General features: G+C 42.6%; 1 protein-coding gene and 1 long non-coding RNA gene across 4 annotated transcripts in view; one reads left to right on the top strand and one right to left on the bottom strand.

Moving 5' to 3' along the window:
• Window positions 1-1,447: 1,447 nt before the first annotated feature.
• On the bottom strand, window positions 1,448-18,182 carry LOC120407608. The gene is made up of 6 exons (XR_005600133.1): window positions 17,687-18,182; window positions 15,727-15,806; window positions 8,204-8,368; window positions 5,674-5,733; window positions 2,502-2,757; window positions 1,448-2,398 (listed from the first exon to the last, which is right to left on the bottom strand). It is a non-coding gene; the product is annotated as an uncharacterized LOC120407608 (long non-coding RNA).
• Window positions 2,537-23,240, top strand: part of TRIM36 (tripartite motif containing 36) — a 42,272-nt gene continuing 21,568 nt past the window's right edge. Inside the window, exons 1-2 of one of the 3 annotated variants that reach the window (XM_039543343.1) lie at window positions 2,537-2,788; window positions 19,829-20,066. In XM_039543343.1, the coding sequence (XP_039399277.1) occupies window positions 2,552-2,788; window positions 19,829-20,066 (475 nt within the window). In that variant the 5' untranslated portion in view covers window positions 2,537-2,551. Of the gene's footprint in view, window positions 2,789-18,241; window positions 18,394-19,828; window positions 20,067-23,240 lie in introns of those variants that run through there. The other 2 variants (XM_039543344.1, XM_039543345.1) reach the window with 2 other exon arrangements.

Genomic DNA, 23,240 nt, shown 5'->3' with positions numbered 1-23,240 from the left:
CTGGGGCCTGGAGCCGCCCCTGCATCTCAGGCAATTTCAAAACACCCCCTGCTCCCCGGGTCCTGCTACAAATACAACATGGTGGGATCTCAGTTACAACAGAAGCTGCTTTTCCATCTCAGTAACGGACAGGAGTATAGCATCCCTCAGGGCTTCCTCCACAGTAACAGAAATATGAAAACTGTGCAGCAATCACCTGAATTCTGGGACACAGCAGGGGGCTCATGGGAGTCTTACTCCTCCACCCACAGTTCCTTCAGCCTCCTGGACCTATCCCATAAACTAGCATGAAAATTGCCTAAAATGACATGAGTCTGGGATTCTTGCCCAAATTGTAGTATACTGCAATTAGTGCAGCAGAGCCCTGTGTGGGCCTATGGCTCAAATACAATAGTTTATGCCAGTACAAGTGTGATCATGCACACAATTAGTATAAATTACATCCATATATGCTATACCAATTCAGTTTTGGGTATAATCAAGTCCTCCCCTGCCTCGTTCCCCCTCCCAAATGCATAGATTTTGGAAAACAAGGTGGAATCATGAGAGAGCTGGTGTTATTTGATATCCCCACATACCAACCCACTTTAAACCCCAGTGTCAAGTTACCCACTTTGAAAAGAGTCATATAAACATCAGGAATATATACTATGTCTTTGTAAGTCACACCTGTGATCCATCTTACAAACTAGGGAAGGACATCAGTAATTTCTCAGGCAAAGAAAGACAGGTGAGATTTTAAATTGAAATGTCACTATCAGATCTTTTTTAAAAGTCACAAATATTTGTTCTTGGAGGCAAAAATATTTTGCAAAACATATTATCAATGGAAAAAAACTATGTTAACTGCTTTTTAAATTAATTGAAATATTTTTCTTTAGATTTAAACATTCTACTATAGTGTTTGCAGCTTCCACATTGCAACAAGATTCTATAGTGCAAAAGAACCAGAAAGAAAAGCTTATTGTCCTCAGGAGTTGTTTACATGGGGAAATTGATGCTCCCAGAATCGTTCCCCATGTGCATATTCTATTCCAGACTAAAAATCATTTTATTCCCAAAAAATTAGTGGGCTTTATGAGTGCACTAACTAATCTGGAATAAAATTACTTTTATTATGGAATGAGTGTCCACATAGAAACACCCAAGGAGTTATTGTAGAATAGCTATTATAGAATAGTTTATTCCACAGTAATCATTCTTGTCAATTTCTCTGTGTAAACAACCTATTAGGCCTTAGAGGAGGGGATCGTGTGTAGATCTGGAATCTTGTAAAAAAGCAAAAAAGAATCCTTATACTTATAGATTTATTTGCAGCAGTTGGCATGACTGGTGGTGAATACCCACTTTTTCAGAGATCTGAGAAGTAGTGGGTATTCATCAACTCATGCAAACCTGTGTTGTTCATCTATAAGTACAGGATTCTTTGTTGCTATTAGGCCTTGATTCTGTAATCAGATTGATAGGTGTTCTGTAATCAGATTGATGTAGGTGATCCCCTGTGCTTGTTTCAGAGTGGCAACCGTGTTAGTGTGTTGTGTAGTTTGCTAGGGAGCAAGGTTCATTCTGGTAGATCCAATTGCTGGACTGGGACCAAAGGGTTTTCAAAGCCATGTCTCACCTTAATATCTAATCACGGGTGAAGGTATGCTTTAGGCCCTGATCCTGCAAGAACTTATTCACATACGTAAATGTATGCACTCTGAGAAGTCCTGTGACTTCGGTGAGACTGCTTAGAGGGTGTAAAGTTAAACAGGTGCATGTCTTTGAAAGATGAGGGGGTTAGTTTATTTTCCTTGTCTAAGGTGAATTAAATACTAAAAGTAGAGAAACAGCATTAATGTAAAAAATAAATCCCATTTAAAAACCCGCAGTTCTAATGTAATACAGGTAATGAATTGATTTTTAACTTATAATTTTAAAATAAACAGTTCAGGAATATCTTTTAAATCTTCAGTCTGCTGTTGCATGTAACTCTTCACTTGAGCTCATCAAATCTCATAGTCTATTACATTTTTTAAATATTAACCACTCCCAGTTTTCCAAGCAATACTGCACTTGATCTAAACGATCAATATAAACCTAGCTTCACTCATTACACAGGCCTAATAGGCTGATTTCCAGCGATGACCTAGTATTTGCTGGAGCTAATTTCTGGATGCTCTGGCCTGTTTCATTTTCTTTGCTGTGTATCCTTCCTTTCTTTTGTTTGTTAACCTACAAATAGGCTGATTGTTCTCGGGGAAAAGGCTTGGAAGACATTCTGAAAGTCCCAAACGAATCAAAAGACTGCATGAATAAACCAGATCTGAAGACTCGATTAGACACATTTATTCATGTTACCCTCTGGAAATTGACGGGCTTGGAGTTTTGTTGTTCCCAGCTGATGAGATATACCCTGTGGGGGAGGGAGGAGAAAACAGTCAGTCTCTGTAGGCGGAGCTTGAATGTCCCGAGATAGAGTTCATCTAATGACATTTTCACATCACACAGCCGCTCACGTTTTTTCCGTTAGCTCATCTTCTCCTTGACCGCATCACAAATAGATTCAATGAAGACGGCGCAGCTCCTTTCTTTATTCCTTGAGAGCGCGCAGAGCGGGGTCTTGTTTCTCTCTTTGGCAAAACTCCGGCCAAGACCAACGGCGAAAGTCAATGCTCTCGAAATTCGCTTGCCTTTAGCAGTTTGCTTCCTCGTTTTTATTTGTTTGCATGCGTTACTAATCATGTGTGAGTCAGATGAAGGGAGTGAGTTTGCCTACATAATGAAGTTGATAGAAAAAGGCAAGGTAAGGAAAATGGGACCCAGAAACGACTCCTCGGAAGACTGTCTTGGTTAATTCCCCGACTGTTAGACCCCGGCAAGGCACAGTGGGTGATGCGGGTATTTCCAGATTAGCGCTCTACTGTGGATGGCAAATGGATTTGACTGTGCAGAGTCAGGACATATAGGCAGGGCTGGGTTTAGACCCATCAGCCGTAGGTTTTCCTTCGCTCGCTGCAGCATGCAAAGCACAAAGTGTGGGGTAGGGTTATTTGCATTGAAAACGCTTCACCTGGTGAGTTGTTGCTAAAGCCTGGATTAGCTCAAACTCGAGCGACTGATTTACATGGGGCGGGGAAACGAACGATCTGTCAGAGCAAAACCAGATCGCGACTCAAGCGTGAAACTGATGGGATGAAACTCAGTCCCTCGGGCAGTGGGTCTGAGTTCTCCTCCCAGCCCGTGGACAGTGTGAAACCCTCTTAATGGGTAGTCACAATAGGCAACAAGGCTCGCACTAATTAGAGTTCCCGCGAGCGGGATGCCTTTCTTCTTCCCCAAGCGTTGTGTGGGCGCTGCATGGTGGCCCCTTGCTGGGGCCCGGGGGAGGGGAAAAGACCCCTCCAGGGCTGTCGTCTAAGCTTGACTCCGGAATTGTTTACACCTATTGAGTAGTGGCGTGAGCCAGTCGGTTGCTGCGGACATTTAAATGCAGCCGCGCCATTGCTTTGTGTGTGAGCGCCTAGCGCCGCCCGGCCAGCTGCTGCCTGGGGCAGCGTCCGCTCCAGCAGCGCGTTCCGCTCCGAGCTCGGCTGCCCGCCCTTGGAATCCAGCCCCGCTCGGAACGCCGGCGTGTGAACGGGGCTTCGGCCACGGCCAGGTGACTCCGCGAACTAGGGCTTCCCACCCGCTCCGCAGCGCTCACTGGCTGAGGCCGGAGAAGCGGGACTCCCGGGGCGAGCCAAGCGTCGGGAGCAGGGGGAGGAGCTAGTCCCCAAGAGCTAAATGGGAATCACAGTAACTGACAATGGCAGAGAGACACGAGCCCTGTCAGGCCATCCAGCCCACCCCCTTGGTGGTGCAGGAGTCAGCTAGACCGGGGGTGGCCAACCTGGGGCTCCTTGTATAGGCACCTACTGCAGGGCTGGAGAGCTACAGATGCCAACTTTCTAATGTGCCTGGGTGTGTTTGCTCACTGCTCAACCCCTGGCTCTGCCACAGGCCCTGCTCCCATGCCACCCCTTCCAGCCCCCTCCCCTGAGCCTGCTATGCTCTCACTCCTCCTCCTGCCCCCCCCCCATGAAACAGCTGATCAGGAGGTGAGGTGAGGGGGTGGGAGGTGCTAAACAGCACGGCTGCTGGTGGGCGGGAGGCACTGGGAGGGAGGGGGGGGAGGAGAGCTGATGAGGCGGGGCTGCTGTTGTATTCCTGTGGCTCTTCGGCAATGTACATTGGTAAATTCTGGCTCCCCAGGCTCAGGTTGGCCACCCCTGAGCCAGACACTTGATTTCACAGGATCATTCTGGATCTTTCAAACCCCAGCTGATCTACGGTGCATTCTCATTATTGATATATTCTACTGATGATGCAGTAGGACTGCAAAGATGTACACACATGCTTAACTTTTTAAACATGTGACTAGTCCCATTGAACTCAATGGCCATGCCTACACTAGGGGGGAAAGGTCTGTTTTTAATGCATGTTATATAATTCTAGTGTGGACAAGGCAAGCTGTCCTTTTAATAGGTTGGCTGGGTGAGGGTAAACCGTAGGCTCTGCAGTAGTGTGCACCTCATCTAGCTAATGCGTGAAAACTGCAATGTGCCTTGTCTATGCTAAGAGTTTAAAAACACACTTTTTTCCTCATGTAGACATGACCTGTGAGGGCACTCACATGCTTAGAGTTAAACATATGGATAGGCCTTTGCAAGATTCGAGCCTATGTCATTAGTAACACACTATATTATTTGGTCTCTGAGGGCTGATCGACCCAGCTACATGCTCGGGGATGTGAAAAATCCACACCCCTGGGAAGATTGTTAAACCAACCTAAATCCCCACATAGACAGCAACAGGTTGAATTCTTCCGTTGACCTTCTTCTGCCAATCAGGGAAGTGGATTACCTGTGCCAAAGGGACGGCCCCTCCCTTTGGCATAGAAGTGTCTGCACTGAAGGGATAGAGTGGCACAGCTACAGTATTAAAACCCAAGGCTATGCCTACACTTAAATCTGGGCTAGTCAAAATTCTGACATTGTCTTGCTGCTGCGTCATTCCCTTACTGTAGTGTGTGCAGTGTAGAATCCTAGGTAGAATAAAAAATGAATGTGGCATTGTCAGGGGTGTTCTAATTTAAACGCTTTGGGGGAAGGGGCACGTTGGTGAATTCTTCTCTGAAGCAAAAGGTTGTTAAAGATCTCTGGAAGAAAACTCTGTGCCATGATAATGGGGTGGGAGGGGAGAGGAGAAGGGGGCTGGGAGTTGGACCTCTTGAATTCTATCTGCCTGTGCCAAATTGTGGTGCTGTCTGTGCTAATGTAGATACAAACAGTGGCAATGTTTTTAAATGAGGATATTTATTTTTAAGGCCACAATTGGTGTGGTAATGCTGTAGTGGAAAGATAGCCACGCAGCAGGAAATGATTCAGAACTTGCAGATATGGCTTGGGGGAAATGGCAGTGTCTGCATCTTCTAAAATTTTACAAAACAAAAAAACCCTCCTTGTATGTGATAGATATGATGCTACTGCAAGGATATCTCAGTCAGACTTGCTTTCCCCAAAAGCCTATGCCATAGTTTGTGATAGTTTAACAATCTGACCACGCCCAGTACTTTAGTCTGCTGAGGGGATGATTTTGGGCACTCTTCCTCTTTCTATTTTTAAGGAGTGATCAACGCTTTGTACATACTCAAAAGTGGTTTTGTCATCTTCATGGCATTTTTTTTCCTCCACTTCTCTTTATAAGCAACTGTAATTTGAAAATGATAGCTGGAATTATAAATGTTTGGGGTGAATAGGGTGACCAGATGTCCCGATTTTTATAGAGACAGTCCTGCTATTTGGGGCTTTGTCTTATATAGGCACCTATTACCTCCCACCCCTGTCCTGATTTTTTCACACTTGCTGTCTGGTCACCCTAGGGGTGTGGGAAATTTCCCTGCCTCTGGTGCAGTTTTCTGTTTCTCTGGCCAGTACTATAAGCCCTGCTAAGGGGGATTTGTGCCTGGTGCCCTATGGCTCAACAAGATAATTCTGAAGACAAATGTTTGCCTGTTACGGATCAGATTGCTCTAAATTATGTGCATAATAAAAATTGTTTCCAAGGGAAGGAATCACCTCCTACCCTTGAACTGGCCTGTAAGAGTTTTATTTCCATCCCCTCCTCCACAAATGATTGTTCTGTGCTGGTAACTGGTGCCAAATTGTCCCATTACATCTATGCAACAACATGTACTTCAGTGGGTAGCATAGGGTTGAGTGTCAGTGTAGAACTTGACGACTAATTTCACAAAAAGCCATTCTGCATTCCTTATACACCCCAACTCCCACTTGACTTACATTCTTCACAAATCCCAACTCCCCATGTAAGATTGGTACCTTTTTCTGCATCTTCTGACCTCTTGATTTACAGGCTTTTCTATGGTAATCCTCACAATCTCTGGGTACCTCAATATATGTCTGTAAGGTCGGGAGGCTAAGCATTTTCCTAGTTTTACAGCAGAACTGTGGCGTAGGGGAAATGGTTGATCTTCCTCCAGATCTCTTGAGTCCCAGCTCAATGTCTTAACCACAAGACCATCCTTCCTTGCTGTCACCTGTCTCATCTTCAGTAAACGTAATATGCTAATGATATTGTATATCAAATCTCCTTTTTGTTATTCTCCATTATATGAAATACCACTTAGCAACAGCAGCATCTGAAAATACTTAATAAAAACAAATCTGTTCCCCTGTCCATTCACAAAATTGTCTCCCATTTATATATCAGGTTTTTTTTGTTTCCATTTGGAATAGATCTTGGAATTCACATGGTGGGTTCTCTAATGGCAGCGACATATATATTTTACATTACTCGGCGTTAAACATTTATTTGTATAATGGCATAATGGACGTCAGTGCAGCTCTGGAAATAGTGTTTAGTGCTGACCCTGCTCCAGTTAATGTTTTCTTGCCTGGCTCTATAAGAGGAGACTATAAGTCAATGAGAAATGTAAGTGATATTTTAGTTTATCCATGACTATTTTTAACTGTAGACTTTTGTTGTTAATGTAAGGGACACAACATATATAACATCTTGGTCAATTCCCCAGGCTCTTTTCTTCACTCCTTTTACTCCAGTTTTTTCTTTCTTTGATCTGGCTCTCCAGAGAGCCTGTGATTCATAATGAGCAGCTTTAAAAATATTGGTTCTAGACAAAACACTGTACAATAAAGAATACTTTAAAAAACAAACCAAAACCCTTATTAGAACACTATTGCTTTTAAACAGTATTTTAAAGGGCATTTGCAAGTCAGGAAACTCATAATTCAGGCTCTTCAAATAACCTAAACTCTGCCTCTGTATTCCTGTCTATGATCCATTCCTGAATAGTGTCTGTATGTACATTGATAACTGTCTTATGGTGCAGTTCCTGCTTAATTTTAGGAGAGGATATAGTTACGGCTCTGTACAGCGGTACAAAAACTGAGCTGTGTACCGCTGGAGGAATTGAAAAGAGGAAGTATAATAGGGTTTATTAGCAGCCATATAGCCCAAGCTTCAGGCAGAGTCACAAACTTCAAAGTGCTCTTATACAGCTACTTTTAGAGTGTAGTCCCAGCCCTGCTAGCCCAAGTTTGTTGACTCAGTTTGAGAGGCTTGCTCCAAAATTCTGTGTAGACATATTGACTCCCTTGAATTGAACAGGAGTTAGTGTTTCATGTTGTGTGTGTATGTATCAGACTTCAGATGTTTCTTGCTATCAATGGGTGAGTGTTTGAGTTGGTGGCCCATATGTGATGAGGGTCGGTGCTTTGTTTTAGAAGTTATATTATTTTTAAACAGCACCTGAAGGTGCATTAGTCATTTCCCAGATGGATTTTGTCTTGTTCTGAAGAGCTTATAGGAGCTAAGGACATGATGTGACAAGGGAAGACGAAACATAAGGAGGAAGTAGTGGGAATAGAAAAGCATTGATAATCCTATCATTGGGTATCTGTTTGGTGATTTATGCACGTTTTATGTCTGGTTTTATGAGGTCAGGATTAAAGTTGCTTGTTAAACCTTAATTATGAATTTTCCATGACTTCAAAATGCTTTTAAAATAACTACAATGATCTAAGTGCCATTACTTCTTGGAAGATTGAATTCTGCCTTAATGAAGTGTATTTTGGTTTGGATGTTTTCTTTAATAATAAAAAAAAATTAAAAGTGGCTGCATTGTCACAATATATCTTACATTTGTATGGCAAGTGAGTACTCTTCAAGCTCCAGGTGATGTGTAGAGAAGCCGCAGCCCCAGCAGATCTGAAGCTCTCGTTCATTGTTGTATGCTACTGCTTCCTGGATCACTTGGCACAGCAAAGTGGGGCAGCTGTTGCTGCCCTTGATGTGAAACAGAATGCTACAGGTTTGGAGCAGAAAAGATGTGCTGAACTTCTCTTTACTCTTCAGAGTAGTAGAAGCATACTAGCCAGTGATTAATTTGTGATGAAAGAGATGCCTGGGCTCAAACAATTAAGTGTCGGGGTTCAAGCACTTTTTTTACATTCATAACTGATGCAGCAATCTCAGAGGTGCTGGGGCCATGACCTGCCAAGCCTAAAGATAGTGGGGCTCAGCCCTTGTACAAATTAAGCACTGATACCAGCTGCATTCATTTTGCCATAGTTGAAGAGTAGCATAACATCCTGGGACTTTGGAAAGCAGAGTCCTTAGCAACTGAGCAGTTTCTATGGTGCTGTATCTGCACCAGTTAAGAATGTAACCTTGAACCTGTGCAGTTCAGCTGAGAAAGTTTATAAACTGGCCTAGCAGAGTTTGTAAGACCAACTAGGGTTCAGGTCCTGTAGCACATCTCTGCTCCTGGAGATTGAGTTGCCAGACCCAAGCACTGTTTAGCACCTATAAATGGCTTAGTACACTGAGAGAGCCATAGAAATTAAAGCCTTCTCTGGCCATGTCTACAATATGGTGCCATAACTATGTCAGCGTAACTCTCAGCATAACCTCCTAGAGTAGATGCAACCTACAGTGGTGATAGGGGTTTTTCCATTGCTATAGGAACACCACCTCTTCAAGCAATGGAAGCATTTTTCCATCAGCTTACCTTCATCTACGCCAGGGCTTAAGTTGGCCTAGCTACACCACTCGGGCATGTGGATTTTTCACACCCCTGAGAAGTGTAGCTATGTTTATCTAAGTTTTAAGTGCAGCCCAGACCTCTGATTCTGTAGATCTCATATTTTTCCACCTTGTATTTCAGAAGGTGGCAACTGTGGGTAAAGGATGAAGCTGATGGTTTTGGTGGTTGGCTGCATGTATTAATCAGAAATCCATTGTTGTCTTTACATTTATTTGAATTTTGCAGTGCCTCATAAAAACAAGATCCCTGCCCTGAAGAGCATGCAAACTGAATTCAGCATGATACAACTAGTGAGGGGTGTAAACAGGTAAAATAGGGACTGGAGAGGAAGAGGAGGATGACTCCATAGCACTTGAGCTGTTTTGATGGTTAATTTTTTTCAGATTGCGTGTCCTCCCTCTCACTTGCCATAGTCTCCATCTCATTGAATGTGGTCGGTGAGGTGGCTTAGCAAATGGACTCTGGGCGTGTTCTAAGTGTTAGGAACAGCATGGAAACAACTTTGAAGGGAGAAAGTGCCCAATGTAGGGGCTTGGCAGTAAGGACAAAGTATTTGAATCTCCTGTGCAGTGCTGTGGGAGGCAATGAAGTAACTCAAAGGTAGGTGGATGAGAAGGTCGAAGTGAGGAGCAAAAGAAATGACTTTGGTAGCCACATTGTGGATGGAATGGAGTGGGGAGACATTGTTTTTTATATTTATCTAGGATTATGTTTAGAAACAACCAAACCAAACTACAAAACATAGTTATTGTGGAAGCCCTCTGAACTTTGGACAGGTGTTTTAGACGCTGATAAACGCTAAATAAAGACCTAAGCACTGCACCTCTCCTGTGTGGGTGCCACTATTCCTTGTGGAGTTCATAAAGTCACCTGGAAAGAGCTTGTAAAATAAAGTATACCGATATATTAAGCACTTCAAAATTAAGAATACCATCCATAACAATTTCCAGGAACAATGGCTTTATTCTGAAGAAAAAAATTAGAGCAGATGAAAGAAATTGAATGGTTAAACTTTGAGTTATTATGGGAAGCTAGTTACAGCCTTCATGTGACAATGGCTCTGTGTGTATAATAATAGACTAAGCAAACATTCTCTAGAACAGTAATCCCCTTTCCTTTTAACAACCAAATAATGGTATTCATCTAAATATATTTGTGTGTGTATGTTATAGCAAAACCTTATTCTTTCTTCTCTCCTTATTTTACAAAGCACTTGTCCACTCTTCAGAGTAACACAACTGAAGGATAAATATCTAGAATACAAAGACTAGCTCATACTCCCCAAACCAGTTATATCTCCCAAACTAAAAATAGCTCCTTTAGCCAAGCCACTCTAAATAACCTTCCTTGCTAGGTTAACCTGCATCCTGAAACCCCTACATCTAGGAAAAGCCCAGGAGAACAAATGAGCCTTGCCATATGTTCTGAAGCTCGACTTCTTTGGATCTAGGAGGGATGTAATCAGCAGAATTGACAGTTCGCAGAGAACACTTTGCCATTCGCCTCCTTGTTTTTAACCAATGAACTCTGAGCTCAACTCTGTCACATCCATCCTGATTGCAAATGCCACAGTGTTGCACAGAGGGAGAGGTGTGTCTCTAGTAGCCAGGTCACAAACTATTCTAAGCTCTCTGGGGCAGGGACAATCTTTGTTTTGCATGTAAAGTGCCTAGTCCTGGACTGGGGTCTTTAGGCACTATCACAATACAAATGTAAAACAATTTAGCTAAATAAGATAGTTTACTTAAAACTAGTACTTCATATCCTACCTGCAAATTACCTGAAAGCCAGTGCAGACCAATGCCTGGGAGACCTATTGTGAATTAGTGAACAAGTTAACAAATACAGTTTAAGGACATGGGAGGGAAAAGCAAGGATAATGGATCATAAAATGTATTTCAGTTTAATGGTTCTGCCAGTCATGCATTATGGGAATGCAAAGCACTCTGGCTATACCTCCTATGCAGCGGGGGCCAGGAAAACATAGTGTAGCTAACTCTATGCTGCATAGGGACTCCCAAGCCCCAGGGACTCCCATTAGGACAGCTTTCCAGACAGCCTTTCTACAGAGACAACTAACAAAGCCACCTACTCTGGTGGTGGTTTTCTGACTAATTTATTTAATGGCGCTTCCCTTCCTTTTCCTTCTCAGTGATGCAGCAATATGAACAAAAATGACGCAGGGGAAACTGCCCTGAGAATGCAGTAGTTCTGGAGTCAGGGGATGTAAAAAAGATAGTAAATTAGGTGTCCAGGGGGATTAAAGGGGAGGGGTTAAAGAGAGAACACATGTTTCTCCTTTCCAGATCTACTAGTTGGAGCCCAGGCCTCTCAGACCTTTCATCCATGCAGTGTCTTAATAGGCTGGGGAGACCCAGCTAATTAAAATCCTGCTCTCAAAGTACTTTGAAGTCAAAGTAAACAGACACACAAACAAGTTAATACCTTAGTGATCGATTATAGGATTGAACAAATAGTCACTCACAAAATCCTGACAATAACAATTGTTGGCACTACAATGCAATTGGGAGGTGTAAGGGTAAAGCCTCATCTATGCTAGCAAAATTAACCGTTGTTGGTAACAGGTATTGGCAAGGGTACCTCTTGAATTAGTGTGGACTGTGTTATAAGTGCAAGCGTTGCCAAGGCCAAACCCTGCTCAGTACTATTCAGAGATGGTGGCAGTGCCAAACAGGGTTTGTTCTTGGCTGCACTTGATAGTTGAATCGTATTCAGCACCAATTCAGTCATGTCTGTTAGCAATGGGTACTCTTGCTAGTGTAGACAAAACTGGGTGATGCTTTCAAAGCTCTGATGGAACATGCATATAGAATCAAGGAATCCTTAAATGTAAAGGATAATGCAGTTACTCATAAATTTCCAAAGTAAGTCTTAATTCATGGTTTATTAGCCTCTTGGAAGCTTGACAATAAAACATTTCCTCACTAACCTGTTTTTCCTCCCTTGTCTGTGCTACAGGGCTACATGAGATTTGGCCAACTGACATTTTCCAGTTAAAAAGCATATAAAAATTAGTGACACTATTAATGCCAGTAACTTTAAGTACAACATTCTGGATTTTGTTAGGAGGGTGGTTTACAATGCAAACTTGAAATAAAATGGCTGCATCTGTCTTTTTTTTAAAAAATAAATAAACCATTTTCCTCTGTTTTGAATATAAATATTTCTTTGCAATGCTGAAAATGCAAAAAGATCACCACTGTGTTCACCATTTCCAGCAAATGCAATTTACCAGTCAAATTTCACTGTTCAAGCCCAGTAAAGTAAATAATGATGAAAAGCAAATTACTATTTACATTTTTTTGGTATTCATGAATCATCTGAAGTGGCATTAGTAACATCATTAAAGAATTTCGGGGGGGAAAACATACCTGACTATCTTGATTACATTCTTTTAAACTGACTTTACTTTGTGTTTTTGTGTGTGTGTATGTAACATGTAGGTCAAATGTAGGGCTTATCAAACTTGACAGCCTTTTAACATTGAAACTCAGGCCATAACTCAATCTGTTTAATTAACTAAACCTCTTTCCATTGTGTGAATTAAGGACATTGTATGTCTTAATTTTGAATTTCCTAGCTAATGCGTTTTTTTTCACAAGCTTAACTTTACATGACCACAGATGGTATTGTTTCTGCCCCTCCCCCAATATCTAAAGACGCTAATCCATATCATGTGGGGGTTTAATTTATTTTTTTGTCCTGGATGTGAGTGGAGAGGATGTATTCTGTATATTTTCAAATGGAAGCATGTTGGAAAAGGGGAAGGTGAGACGCACACAAACCTCTGGGTTTTTCAGCTGTTTATCTGAAAGGCTCTTAAGCAAAGTAAGCTGTCATGGGATAACAGGTCCTCTCGTGGAGTGGTAACTGGTTAAAATGTAGGAAACAAAGGGTAGAAATAAATGGTCAGTTTTCAGAACAGAGAGAGGTAAATAGGGTGTCCCTCAGAGGTCTGAAATGGGAACAGTCCTAGTCAACATATTCATAAACGATCTGGAAAAAGGGGTAAGCAGTGAGGTGGTAAAATTTGCAGATGATCCAAAACTACTCAAGATAGTTAAGTCCAAAGCAGACTGCAAAGGGCTACAAAAGGATCTCACAAAACTGGGTGACTGGGCGACAATATGGCAGGTGAAATTCAATGTTGATAAATGCAAAGTAATGCACATTGGAAAACATAATCCCAACTATCTATATCTATCTATATAATAAAAAATGATGGGGTCTAAATTAGCTGTTACCCCTCAAGAAAGAGATCTTGGAGTCACTGTGGATAGTTCTCTGAAAACATCCACTCAATGTGCAGCGGCTGTCAAAAAGGCGAACAGAATGTTGAGAATCATTAAGAAATGGGATAGGATATTAAGCCAGAAAATATATTGCCTCCATAAATTCCTGGTATGCTCACAGCTTGAATACTGTGTGCAGATGTGGTTGCCCCATCTCAAAAAAAGATATATTGGAATTGGAAAAGGTTCAGAAAAGGGCAACAACAATGATTAGTGGTATGGAACCGCTGCCATAGAAGGAGAGATTAATAAGACTAGGAATTTTCAGCTTGGAAAAGAGATGACTAAGGGGGCATATGATAGAGGTCTATAAAATCATGACTGGTGTGGAGAAAGTAAATAAGGAAGTGTTATTTACTCCTCATAACACAAGAACTAGGGGTCACCAAATGAAATTAATAGGCATCAGGATTAAAACAAACAAAAGGGAGTATCTTTTCACACAACACACAGTCAACATGTGGAACTCTTTTGTCAGAGGATGTTGTGAAGGCCAAGACTATAACAGGTTTAAAAAGAACTAGATACATTCCTGGAGGATAGGTCCATCAATAGCTCTTAGCCAGGATGGGATGGTGTCCCTAGCCTCTGTCTGCCAGAAGCTGGGAATGCATGACAGGGGATGGATTATTTGATGATTTCCTGTTCATTTCGTCCGGGGCACCTGGCATTGGCCACTGTTGGAAGACAAGATACTGGGCTAGATGGACCTTTGGTCTGACCCAGTGTGGCCATTCTTGTGTTTTTATCCATCCACGCTACCATTAAAGAAGAGAGAGCTCCTGGCCTGTTCCTCCCCGCTTTTCTAAAATTACACTCCACATTTCTTTCCGATGCCTTGGATGACATACATTTGATGCTCTTTGGGGCAAGGACCATGTCCGTTTTTTGTTTTGTTTTGTTCCTTTGTTTACTTTTGTTTTTGGTGACTTGAAAACACCCAGTACATTTTTAACAGAGTGCACCTTAATATTTGTACAGCAGTTTGAAGATTTATGTTTTAAACACTCTGAGGTCTTATCGGTACTAAACTTTTTGGGGGAAATTTCCCACCAGTGGTAGCAACAACAAGCATAGGTGAAAACAGGACACAGGTTTCTTTACCACCGTTGTCCAGACCTGTTCTAAGCAAGATGAGCTGGCCTGGCAGAGAGTGCACCCTGTTTTTCCTAATCTAACCTAATGCAGCAATGGTGGGAAACTTCCCAAAATAGTCTAGCATGGGCACAGCCTAGGAGGCAGATAATCTTATCCCCTTATCTAGATAAGAATTAGGAGCTTGCCTATACCAGAAAAGTGACCTAGTTTATTTTTTTTTTAAATCCGTCTAATTAAACTAGTGCAAATCCATAAAGACGATGCACATAAACCAGGTTCAATCCTACCTTATGTTAAACTACTTATTTAAGGTAAATCGATACAAACAAGGGTCAAATTGGATTACGTGTCTCGACTTTAGAGTTTAGCACTTGTTTAAGTAGCTCAGTGTAAAAATTTAATTTAGTTTAAACTGATGCACTTTTTTAGTATAGAAGTAGCAAAAGCAGGGCGCAGCGCGGCATCCCGGGGGGCGGCATTTCGGCTCGGCTCTCTGCAGCATGCGGCGCGGGCAGCGCCGAGGCGTGCCACCCCGGACGGCGCGCGCGCTGGCATGACCCGCGTCCGTCCCGCGGTCCGCTTGCGCTCGGGCGCGCCGCGGCGCGCTCCGCGTCTCGGCTCCCTCCCTCCGACCTGCCGCAGGCAAGCCGGCAGGAGCAGGCGCCGAGAACGGAGAAGAGGGGACCCGCCGCGGGACCGGGGAAGGGCGGCGCAGCGCTCCGCGCTGCTTGGGGCAGCCCGATTTGTAGAGCCGCCCCTGTATAGAAGGCATAAATCACAGCAGTTAAGTGCTTTTCCCCATTGCCGCAGAGGGAGTTAATAGCAGAGGTGGGATTAGGTGGGAATTCCTGACTTCTTCTAGTTTTGGACACAATCAGTTCAATGTATTTGTTCCTTCCCTCTGCCCTCTTCATTCCCCTCCCTTTTTGTTTGCCCCTCTTCCCTTTTTGGGAAAATCTTGAATTCCAGTCTCTCGCTCCCAGGACACCAGTTGAGAAAGAGGTACCTTGCAGTGTTCTTTCAGATGACTATAAAATGACATCTGGTGCTTTTCTCCCCACAAATTTCTGAGTTCTTGCCGAGCTATTTTCTCAGCACAATACTGGTTGACATGGCGGGGGGAAGAATCGATCTAAGTTATGCAACTTCAGCTATGTGAATAATGTAGCTGAAGTTGATGTACTTAGTAGACTTAGATCTACTTACTGCGGTGTCTTCACTGCAGTAAGTCGACTGCTGGTGCTCCCCCGTCGACTCTGCCTGCACCTCTTGCTCCGATGGAGTACCTGAGTCAACATGAGAGTGCTTGGCAGTCAATTTATTGCGTCTTCACTAAATGTGATAATGACCCCTGCTGGATCGATCACTCTGGAGGTAAATATAGGCATGCCCTCAGACCCAGTCTTGAACTATGATGTACTTCCACTAGACTGCAGAAGGCCCATCCTGCTGCAAAGAAGAATCATTCCTTTATTGCTAGTTGTTCCTTAGCTACAATGATAGGCGCAGGATGGTGCTTCTGTATCAACATTAGTAGGATGAAACTGAGAATTCTATCACTATAGGCATCACTGTTCTGTGATTAGTTCACAACAAGGACATACATTTATCATAGAACATTGGTGCCTATGCTGGTAGAATTTTCCATTTCATCCTAGGCAGTCTTATTTAAATGCTTTTGAGATGTATGATGGCTCCTAGAAAGTGTACCTGTCTCTCTTTTCCCCCATAATATAGTATACCATTTTCTTGTAGAGAAAATGCTCTTTGTCTCCATTGCTGATAGAGCCTCAATTCTATCAACATAAACAAAAAAAACTTTGTTTTACTGCACCCCATCCCCTCAGTACCTGAGCACTTTGTGTTAATTAGATTGACAATAGCAAAGTCTCTGAACTTCAGAGTGTGGCTACTCTCCCTTTTGGTGTCCTTGAAATCTGTGCTTGGAGTAGGGTTCTATTATATTTATTTATTTATTTTAGGGGGAAGAATGGGGAGGGAGAGAAAAAATAGATGGGAGAACGGTTGTTGAGAGTGTCATTTTGGTCATGGTGGGAAAATGTGATCAAAGAGAGAGGTAACTGCAGTTTCTTAAAGATAGTCAGATTCTAAACTCACCTAGTCTCTTGATTTTACTTCACAGCTGGATACCTTCGACAAAGGCCTTGTTTACATTAAGGAATTTTACTTACATGAGTTTGGTTTGGTATGTTAAAGGATCAAGCTACACTTGTGTAAGCACTGCTTTACATCAGTGCAGCATGTTTATGGTGCAAACCCTTAATGATATTGATGCAGTTATACCATTACACTAGTGCAAATTTATTTAATATAGACAGGGCTTATGGACACAGGGAAGTTATTACTGTATAATGTAGAGAGTGACTATAAAGCATAAAGCACTATCTATTCCAGAATAGCTCTCTGTGTGGACACTCTTACACTGGGATAAGTGTGTCCACATGGGGCGCTTATCCAGTCAATTTCCCATGTAGACAAGTTGTATTTACCTTGTCTCCAATTCTCATATGCTTTTTTCCCCTCAGTTTTATGATCTGCGTTGTTCCCAGAGAAGTGCTTTTGTCTTGATGGTTCATAAATAGAGATGTTGAGTAAAACTTTTGGAAGTGCATAAATCCCATTTTCAAAGTGAGATTGAGATTTAGGTTCCTAAATCTAGATTTCAAAAGTGATTTAGGCACGTTTGAAAGTGTTACCTTTTGTGTACTCTAATGCGTCTGGAATTTGGTTCATTTCTGGCTCTAAAGATTATGACCAAAGCCTTGAAAGGGCAAGGGTGGTGCATTGGGAGGGAGGTAATGGAGTGCAGGCTGGACGTGCTCCTGGCAGTATAAACCATACAAGTAGTAGGCAGCTGCATTTTGCACCAGCTGGAGCTTCTGCAGCCTTGGCAAATCTGCAAGCCTGCTAGCACCACCTGGATAATTTGGCACTGAAAACACAAAGTGTTTTAAAATGTAGATGGGAGATGTTGTTTACTTTTCCTTGTGGCATGAGGTAGCATTAAGGATTTTCTGAATGTGTGCACAGTCACAGATTTAGGTACTTTATTGTAGTGTACACATGGAGTATGTTAATATGTAAAATAGTCGATACTGTGATATAACAATACAAACTTGAAATGTTAATTTGAAAAATACTTAACTCTTCCCCCACCTCCAGTGAAAACAAATAGTCAAGAGTAAACAGAGAGGGTGGGATATTTAGGTGTGACTGTCCCGTTCTGTACCACCTCTTCCAGTGTGACTTGTTTCATTTAAAAAACAAAAAACCTGTTGATCACCTCTAACGTCTCCCCTTGTTGCTAGAGTTTGTCCCCTGCCACGTCTCATTTACAGGGGGAGGAGGAGGAGGACAATCCTTCCTTCCCCCGGCTGGATTTTAAGGGAAGCCAGTCTGGGCTTAGTCTCCTGCAGGGTGAGGGGGAGTGTGTTGCCCTCTGTCCCCTCTCTGAGGCGGGGGGAAGCAGCGAGTCTCCTGCCCTCCGCCTGCCGCGCTGGGCGTGGCCTTGGGTGCTGTGCGGTGGCACTGGGGCCGGTCCCTGCTGGACAGCGCCGGTCCCAGCCGCGCCCCGCCCCCCGGCGCTGCCCCTTGCCCTCCTCTCGGCGGGCTGGGGGCGGTTCGGGTGGGGCGAGGGCCGCGCTCCCTCCTCCCGGACAAAGGTGCCAGGTGTCGCCCCGCCCCTCATTGTGCGGTGGGCGCCGTTGCCAGGCCGCCCCGCCCCGGCCAGCGGGCAGCTGCTGCGCTGTCTGGGAGCCTGCAGCCTGCTCCGGCCCCGCGCTCCGCCCGCAGGAGAGCCCGAGCCCGAGCCCGGGCGGTTCCAGGATGGAGGGCGATCGGCTGGAGCCCGCCGTGAGTGCGGGGCGCGGGGGTGGCGGGGGTCGGGCGGACGGTGGGTGCCTGGCCCCGGAGGGTCCCGGGGCGCTGTGAAGGCGGGAGATTCCCCCAGCCGGCGGGGCTCGTGGACGCCCCAAACTTCCTGCCTTTAGCCCCGCTGCCGGCCCTGGCGCGCCGTACTGTCCCCGTGCTCCTGTAACTGCAGCGGCTGCCGCGCCGCACCCAGCCCGAGAGCTGCAGGCGGCGGCGCTGCTCCCTGCTGCGTCCCTCTCGGGCGCTGAAAACCTGGGCGCGTGGAGTGCAGGCGTTCTGCAGACTCATCCTGCTGCAGCTCGCCGCCCTTCCCTGCTCCCGATGACAGCCCTGCCTGGAGAGCGCCCTCCAGAAATCTCTCCTGGGGGTGTGGCTGGAGAAGCCTTTGTTTTGGGGGGCCGAAGAAAGGTTGCCCATTACTCACTGATGCTTTAGCAGCCAAGCGCTCTCCTTTCCTCCACCCCACCAAACCCAGTTCACAAAGCACCATTCCCTAGGGCGTTGCAGAGCGTTTCTCCTAATTCATTCAACCAGGCTATAATTTACTTTGACTGCACTGTAATTGGGACAGGAACCTTCCCCCCCGGTCTCCCGCCTCCTTAGAAACAATGTGCTTTCTTGTATTCTTCGTGATTGTTAGGAACTTGGAAGAAGAGTAAACCCAACTATTGAATGCACGCTAGAGAAAAGCAAGCTTAAGTAGATGTGTGAGGAATAGTTTATCCAGAGCTACTTATTGAGAACGTGGATCTTTCTTATGGAAGAAGTTTTTGTAACCAAATATACTGAAATAAATTGAATAATGAAATTGATTAACAGTTATTTATAGTAAAGTGATACTTTCAGGTAGTTAAAGCATGAACACATGGCTTTTACTTAAAAAAACAAACAAAAAAAACCTCATATGTTTTCAGGATTGTTACATTTTTCATTTTTTAATGGCATTTACAGCTCTTATGCAGATTATTGTGCAAAGCAGGAGAAGTAGAACTAAAAGGAGTTGCTATTGACTCTAGACAGTTTCACTTTTGCGTACTATATTTACTATTTGCACTCCCTTTGGATAATAAACACAGTACAGGAGGTGTGGTGTTAGTAATGTAGATAGTGAATCTGGTATTACAGATTTTTTGGCCCTTTTAGAAGATGAACTGCAAAGCCAAAAGACAAGAACTTTATGATTAATTAAAAAAAACAAACAAAACCCACTTTGTTTTTACAGTAGACTTCTCATTTTTGATGGAGGACCTGAGATGCAAGCCTTAGCTTTGTTGTGCTTATATTTTTGGAGCCACTTTCTTTTTCAGATGTAAGATGTAAATGTAGTTTTGAATGTTTGTATATAATGTGAGTGTTACTGGCTCAGATTCTGATCTTTTCTTAATTTTGCTTTCCTCCTCACCTCTCTCTTTTCAAGGTTACCATTAAGAATATTGAACGAGAGCTCATCTGCCCAGCATGCAAGGAGTTATTTACCCATCCACTGATCCTCCCTTGTCAGCACAGTATCTGTCACAAATGTGTAAAAGAAATTCTCTTCTTCACACTTGAAGACTCTTTCACTGATCTAGGCTCTGAATCCTCCAATCAAAGTAGCCCTCGTATTCGAATCCATTCTCCTAGTTTGGATAGAATTGACAGGGTTAATAGATCAGGTATGTACCAGAATATTGTTTGTGCTCTGGGAATTTCATGTAGAAGACTGATTTTAATATGAATGGTCTACGCCTTAATAAAGGTGTCATCTGATACTTTTAATGTTGAATGTTGTCACATGAATAACTTCAGAATGGTTTAGTTTTCGGTCTTTGTTTATAGCATGCACAAACAAATATTGGACGTGGGAATGTCCTGTTGTAAAGTTGAGATACTCTAGTGGACATATATAAAATAGTTTTTAGATATAGTATCCTGTAAATTGGTTCATAGCTATAATTTTTCTGATGCTAAATTACCCTAGTCACTATGGCTGTTTTAATGTGACATAATCTTAGGTATCTTTAGAAAATGCCATGTTTTTTGTTTGGGTTGGTCTCCAGGCTTTATGCTGCTCACAGTCTGGTGGCTTTGGTTTCCTTTGGAGTCTTTTTGGTGCAGCTTTTCTAAACTATATATCTCCTTTGCTTCATGCATTTCACTAAGGTATATTAGTAGATTACTTTCCATATGTGATATCAGAACTCTTCAAGCAGAAAACTTTGCAAGAAGATTGAACCAGAGTTCTCTGTGTAAAGTATCAAGGAATACTTAATTACTGGTTTCTTTAACTGTTAATCCATGTCTGACTTTATCTTGAAGATACTTAGCTTAACCTTATTCTATTAATTAAATATTCATAGATGTTAAGTAAAAGAAATACACTTAAAAAAAATCTCAAGGGATGGCTGCACTTGCAGGTATTTTGGAATAGCTGTCGCTTTGGAATAACTCTGAGCCTAGGTGGGGCGACGAATTTCACTGCGTGAATAATGAGCTGAAGCTGAACTACCTAGTTCCTATTACTACTCTTCCAGCCAGCGCCGGCGAACTCGGCTCGCTCAAGCAACGACTCGTCCCCTCCTGCCTGCGCGAGGAGTAGGAGCGAGTTCGTTAAAGCTTTCGGAACGATCGCCTCCTAGATCAGATCAGGCGATAGTTTTCGAACGAGCAGAGCTCGGCCTTCGCGTCGACCCGTCGGTAAGTGTAAACGTACCCTGAGTTTGGACACTCTTATTTTGGAATCAGAGTGTTTTTTCCTGAGTTTGCTTAATCCACTTCCAAAGTGGATTCCCTTTAAATTCAAGCCCTACCTTTATTATGAAATAACTTTCATGTGTAGACAAATTCCTAAAACTTGCATCTCAGGTTTTAGGGATGTTAATTTCTTGTCTTTCATTTCTCAAGAGCAGAAACTTGCATCACCATCTTTTAAAGAACACTTAAATTAGGACTGTGGCTAGTTATACCTCTTTGTGTCCTCTTTCCTGCCCCACCCCCAAAAAGGGTGGAGTTCGACCAATATGTTGCACACCTGGATTTGCTAATTAAAAAAAAATCCTAGTTTGAAATTAGTTACCCTCTAATATTTTGTATTTTGGCTTGCTGTCACTCAGGAAGTGTCTTTTGAGGCTAGGAATCCTGTTTGTGATGTTAATACAGTAATTTACCATCTTCACATTTTGTGTACTATTACATCCAGACCAAACACAAACAAAACCAAACTTGTAAAAAGAACTCTTGGGTTGCAAAATCAAGCGTGTGGAAGCTAAGAAATGGCAGAACTAAGTGTTGACTGTACAACCGTAATTGGGCCCGTTTGTGCATATGCACTTTGATACTGTCTGTAATTACATGACCACATACTATTTTATCCATAAGATGCCTGCCTCATTCAGTGTGCAGGATGAACAGTGCTCATTGCATGGGTAGCTTATTCAGTATATAACCCCATGCGCTATGTGCCACATGCCATCCAAACTCTGCACTGAACACATAATTATTAATTTCCTCTGGAACTTTTCTATGGTTGTCTCATCTTAGTATCTTAATTCTTTACAAACATCTTAGTTAATTACAAATATTAATTAATTAATCTTTACAACACTTCTGAGGTGAGGTGGTATTTTCATCCCCATTTTACATATGAAAGACCGGAAATACAGAGATTATATTTTTGTAAATATTGTAAAAAAAAGTGACAAGTAATTTAGGGTGCCCAATTTGAGACGCCTAGGGACTGATTTTTCAGAGTACAGGTACTTGATACAAAATGCTAATTTATGTGCAAAGCTCCCATTGACTTTGTAATGATCCCAACAGTGGCCCAAGAGCATGAGTACAAAGCTCAGGGCAGACTTGAAAAAACAGGACACACACCCTAAATTGGTTGTGAATTCTAAATGTAGATTTCCCCAACCAACTGTACCCTGTGCAAACACTTCAGGCACATTAACAGCCTAAACAGATTCACTGACGGTCCCCGGGATACTCCGGTCCGTTTTGTCACCCTGGCAAGTGAGTGTATTTCCATGATAGATGATCTTTAAGACCAAGAATCACAGCAATATTCATGTTGCTCCTAGTCCCGAAGGACCAGTCGCTTACCCAGGTCAGTTGTGCCTTAGATCTCACATCAAGGACAATGCTTGTAGCCAGTCCTATAATAAACTATATTAAGATTTATTAACTTACCAATACATTTCACCACGCATACACAAAACAATGAAAAAACATTTTCATTGGCAGTAACAGAAATGGAAAAATAGGCAGTATTTTTCTTACTTTGCTTAAGAACTTACTAGAGTTTGACTATTTGTATATTTTGACATATGATGTTGATAATGTGAGTTAAAGCTTTAAATTTTAACTTTTTTGAATCTTAGCATCTACTGTCATTAAATAATTGTCTGACCCTCCCCCATAATTTCCTGCAACTATGAAAATTTATTTCAGTAAAAAAATGCTCAAAAATAAACAATATCTGTTGAAATTATATATAAAACAATTCTGCCAAGCCCCCCTCTCTCTCTCATATAATATATATATGGCATAGTCATGATTAATAAAGAATTAATTAATGTGAAGTAGTAAAAACTAATTGCTGTCTTGACCATTTAACTCTAAGTGCCAAAAGCAAATTGGTTTCTATTATGGAGCTATTTTCCACACAACTTGCTTTTTACGAATGCTGTTTGCCATAATAATGCCAAAAATGTCTGAAGTTGGTACATGGTTTATCCTCTAACTTAAACTGTACACAAATGCTTACTTTAAAAAAATCTTGGCCCTAATTTTATAGATTGGAGAATTTATGATGATTTAATTAATATAGGGGTGGTTTATAATTTTGA

Source organism: Mauremys reevesii, linkage group 6, assembly GCF_016161935.1.
Source record: "Mauremys reevesii isolate NIE-2019 linkage group 6, ASM1616193v1, whole genome shotgun sequence".
Taxonomy (NCBI): Eukaryota; Metazoa; Chordata; order Testudines; family Geoemydidae; genus Mauremys; species Mauremys reevesii.
The sequence above is the reverse complement of the archived record's forward strand: the minus strand, read 5'-3'. Positions and strand labels throughout refer to the sequence as shown.